Source organism: Octopus bimaculoides, chromosome 6 (genome assembly GCF_001194135.2).
Source record: "Octopus bimaculoides isolate UCB-OBI-ISO-001 chromosome 6, ASM119413v2, whole genome shotgun sequence".
Classification (NCBI taxonomy): domain Eukaryota; kingdom Metazoa; phylum Mollusca; class Cephalopoda; order Octopoda; family Octopodidae; genus Octopus; species Octopus bimaculoides.
In genome coordinates this window covers 56,345,488-56,350,575 of record NC_068986.1, presented here as the reverse complement: position 1 = coordinate 56,350,575, position 5,088 = coordinate 56,345,488, and the positions used below count along the sequence as shown (strand labels likewise).

The window sequence follows — 5,088 nt, the reverse complement described above, 5'->3', positions numbered from 1 at the left end:
CCTGTCATGCTTAGAGCTCATGTCTCAGTGTTGGGTGGTTTAATTTTTTTTGTTTTTAATCTGGAGAATATACCAGTCTGAGAAGATCTGTCAAGCCAAGTGAAATCGTAGTCATGGCCAATGCCAGTATTGCATAACTGGCTCCCGTGCCAGTGGCACGTAAAAAGCATCTTTCAAATTTTAGGCCTCATGGAGGGAATGACAAGTGATGGAGACCTTTGGCAATATATTGTGCTTGAGAAGACCTGTCAGTCAAGTGAGATCGTAGTCATGGTTGATCCAGTGTTTCATAACTGGCACTCATGCCAGTGGCACATAAAAAGCACTCACGACACTCTTGGAGTGGTTGGCATTAGGAAAGGCATCCAACAGTAGAAACCATGCCAAATCAAACTGGAACCTGGTGCAGCTCCTCAACTCACCAGTTTTCAAACCATCCACCCCATGCCAGCATGGAAAAGGGATGCTAAATGATGAGGATCTCAACCAACACTTCAAAGGACTCCATTTCTATTCCCAACAGTTATAAATCAAGTGGTCTCCAAATACAAAAGGGAATGCTTGCCATAGAATTCTGTGAGCTGGAAGTGCACAGTACCCTAGTTACAGAGCCACACAACTAGAACATATGTTAAAAATGAGCTACAAAGGAGTCTCTGTATAACTGTTGTTGTTTTGTTTAGCTTTGGGTCAGTCCATGTTAAGTAGACCTAGGATGAAAGGCATTCCAGCCATGACCACTCCATCTTTTCTTATCTGCAGAAAACCCAGGACTACATTATCCAGCATGACCATTTTAATGTGGTAAGGTGTGTATTGAGAGAGATGGCTTGTTATTTCTAGCAGGTCAAAAGGGCTTGCAAGACCAAATCTCCCTCAAATTACCATCTTAAAAAGATGTTATCATGGCTTTTTACTTCGTTCCTTGAGCCCTCAACTTCTGGTGGAGTTGTAGGAACAATATCATGGTACAGAAAGTGTCTTGGGCATTTTATACTTGGCAAAGCTCATCTCTTTCCTAGGTGATTTGAGAGAGAGAGAGAGAGAGAGAGAGAGAGAGAGAGAGAGAGAGAGAGAACTGGCCCCAATATTGGATTGGTGCTTTATTTATCAATCCCAAAGAGATGAAAAGCAAAGCTGATCTCAACAGGATTTAATTTCAGAGTGTAAATGGCTGGAACAAATACAAGGTATTCCATTCAATGCCAATTGTCACTATAATATGATCATAGATACACTGAGAAAAATATCAGAATGGTCACTGCTGGTATACATTTGATTGTAGGTCCTTCAAAATCAGAGATGACCTGGAGCTAAGCAATTAAAACAAGTATTAAAAAGAAAGAAAAATCAAATTTAGATGATACGAGAAATCAGATGGAATCTAGAATTGTACACTAAAGGAGATAGTCACATTTCCTTGAGAATCACAAGTAAAACTGGACACAAGAGATAATTGCCAATATCTGGCTCTACTAATGTTGTGGGTGAATAAGTGCAATTTATGCAGAATAAAGAGTTTTGCCAAGAAACCCTGCAAAATACCTCAAGCAAATTTCAACTTATGACTTGAGTACAAGTAGATTAATGCCTAAAGCCATTCAGCAATTGTGCTTCCACATTTTAAAGCTCAAAGAGTTTTCTTTTACTGATTTATAGAAAGATATTCTTGATCTTAGTATCAAGGTGACCGGTGTAGCACCACTTATTTATGTCAACTGTGTGACAGTAATTTTATTTCTGATACAGACAAAGGTGTAGCACCATGATTAAGAAGTTTGCTTTGCTTCCCAACCACATAGTTTCAGGTTCAGTCTCACTGTATGGCACTGAACAAATGTCTTCTATTATAACCTCAGGCCAACCAAAGCTTTAAGAGTGGATTTGGTAAAGAGAAACTGAAAGAAGCTTGTGTGCTTGTGTGTGTGTGTGTGTGTGTGTTCGGATCTCCTTGTTTTGATATCACATGATAGCTGTAAATGAGTGTCACTGTCAAACAAGCAGTGTTATATACAATAATCAGTGAAAACATGTCTAGTAATGGAGAAATATTACCTTGCTTGGAAACAGATGGGAGTTTGGCAACAGGAAGAGTATCTAGCCATAAAAAAAATCTGCTGCAAAATCTCCATCTGCCCCATGCAAGCATGGAAGAGTGGAGGCTAAAACAATGATGATGACAATGGTGATTTAATATGGCTGTTTTTGAGTAGTCACCTTTCTGCAAAAGTGAGGTGGAGCAAATCACATTTGTTATTGCTCGCCAGTCGAATGATGTAGATATAATGGCACCTAATATATCTGCTTTTTATTTAGCTAGGGGCTAATTTTATTTGAATGGGCATTAAGAAGCATGAAGAGATGAAGAGAGGGAGTAACAGGGACCCATTAAATTATTGCTTGGTTTTTATTTAACCAGAAAGCAGGACATATACAAAAAGGTTGAGGTCAGACCAAGGTAGAACAGATTAGTTAATTTGCATAAATGGGGATATCATGTATCTGCTATAATGCTCAACAGGTCAGCTATCCCCACAAGACACTGACCATTTCAGGTTGCCATCTGGCCACTTCACTGCTGAAATCAATGAAACAATTCAAGAAGCTGGTAAGCACACATCAAGTGGATGTAGAATGTAAATTTGGGGGTGTGATAGACACCATATTGAATAACAACAACAAACAAAGAGTTTCAAATACAACTTACCTCTGTGATCATATTTATCATTCTGCTTCGAGAGGTACCTTTGAAGACAGCAAGTTCAATAAGACAATCTTCATCTATCTCCTGAGGAACAAAAGACATGTAAATTTAAGCAAGATGATTTGAGAAATATTTATCCCTGCTCCAATTTTTTTTTAAATATTTTTTTTAAAAACCCACAAAATTTAAAATAAGTCATATTAAGAAATTATAAACAAAATCATTATATATTTGTTTCAATTTTAGAAAGGTAAATCACATCCTTGGTTCATAAGAGGAGATTGAAAGAGTTGGCTTAAAACACTACAGCAGAAAAACTAACTCACACCAGCATAGAAAAGTAGATGTAAAATACTGCTGTGGATGGAATTCATGGCAGAGAGAGATCCAGGAAGACATGGGACAAAGTACTCAAGGCCAATCTCAAGCTGTTGAGCCTTACAGAGGAGATGACAAAGGACTGAGATAATTGGCATTTTGCTGTGCTCAAGAAGACCCGTCCATTACAGCAAAAATGATGTCCCAAAACCACTTGGTTATGCCTGTACATGCAAGGCCTTGTCCCCGTCTCCTTGGCTGCAGTACTCGCCTTGCACTCATTACATCCCACCCACTTTCTACAGCCTCCTGCAACCACTTCTATTCCCATCATCCCTGCCCACACTATGTCGACCAATCACCTCCTTTCAGTGCCTTCAGCCACTGTCCTCTTTCCACCTCTGCTATACTTCATTCTAAGCACATCTCTTCTTTGTTATCATTTTCAATGTCCTCTCATATCTACCATCATAGCCCACCTACAATAGCCCCTTATATATCCTTATATCTCCGTCTCAACAACTTACACTTTGCTCATTCTCTTATTTTCTGTTCCATTCTTCTTCCTGAGCCTCTCCTATATCTCCCACCTTACCCCTCTACATGCTGGTATTTCCCACCATCTGCACTCCAGTTCATCACTCACAACATTAACCTCTACCTCCACTTGTTTACACCCCCCTCACACTTTTATGAAAGCATTCATTCCCTCATCCCCTCTCATGACCTACTGTCTGCATCCTTTCTTATGCGCACCTTCTTGTTTCTTGAGAATTTGCTCTTGCATCTCATCACTACCTTCTTTTTATCTCTTTCAGCCATGTATATCCTCTATAACAAGACATGTGTGCTTGTCCTATCATACATTAGCCTTTCAATACCTGGCGTACTACAACTCACTTCTACCTTCCTCTCCCAAATATTTCCTCATAATAGTGGGAGTTTTTCCTTTTCTTTTCCCCTATTCTTTTCTGTCTTGAAAGTTACATGGCAATCTCACAAGTGCTAGTGGCATGACAAAAGTACACTCTGTGAAGTGGTTGAGATTAGAAAAGACATCCAGCTATAGCAACCATACCAAAGATGACATTGAATCTCAATGCAACCTGTCAAACTGTCCAACCCATGCCAGTATGGAAAGCAAGCATTAAATGATGACATTTATTTCTATATATATTTGAGATGCGTTTCATTATGGTGTCTATTTTTCTGGCTATTTCCTCATTTTGGATGTGTTGTAATATCCAGTTTTCTTAAGATAATATTTCTGAAATAAATCAAGAATTGAACCTGGAAGTTTTATGTTACCAGCTGGGTCTGATTTTTTTATCATTGGCCTATTGATCCAAAGGGTAATCCTGATGTTATTATAGAGTACTTAAGAACTATAACACCAAATTTTACTTTCACAATGTCAATAAGCTACCATGCTAAGTATTTTGGCTTTGTAGCAATGTTGGATTCATGATGATAAATGTTTACATATTTTTCATTAGATATATTTCAAAGTGATGAAATAGGTAAGGGTTGATCACAGGAAGAACATTTTATTGTAAAACTGGAGGTAGCCAAAAAATGTAGCAGGTTGCTAGGGGAGAAGCTGGGCATTAGGTCTATATAGCAAAGGGAGAAGTAGAAAGTAAGAGGTTTGCCAATGCTCTACAAATGACAATCAAAGGTATGAGGATTTCTGGATTGCAAGACAGTGTATCAGAGACAACTGAAATGTATCTGATAATCATGCACAGATTGATGATGGTATACTTGCACTTAGTGATGTTAAAATGAAAGTCATGGAAGTGCTATGAACGGCTATCAAATGTGGAGAATGCATAGGAAAAAGATCTTCCCAATATGGACCCAACAGAGACACCAGCACTATGATAGATAAGGCAATTAAGGATATGAAGACGGGTAAAGCCCCTAATCCATCAGAAATCACCACTGAAATGCTTAAAATATCTGGCAGAGTAGGAAACGGTCTAGTTACTCATATAGTTAATTAGGTTGTACAGGAAGGTGTCATGCCAAACAACTTTTACGGCAGAATTGTAGACAACTATTAC

General features: G+C 38.6%; 1 protein-coding gene across 1 annotated transcript in view; it reads right to left on the bottom strand.

Annotated features, from left to right (window-relative positions):
- The window catches only part of LOC106868720 (maternal embryonic leucine zipper kinase), a 93,390-nt gene that overhangs the window by 35,570 nt on the left and 52,732 nt on the right, over positions 1 to 5,088 (bottom strand). The window contains exon 10 of the mRNA XM_014914112.2: positions 2,708 to 2,788. Within this exon, the coding sequence (XP_014769598.1) occupies positions 2,708 to 2,788 (81 nt within the window). The remainder of the gene's footprint in view (positions 1 to 2,707; positions 2,789 to 5,088) is intronic.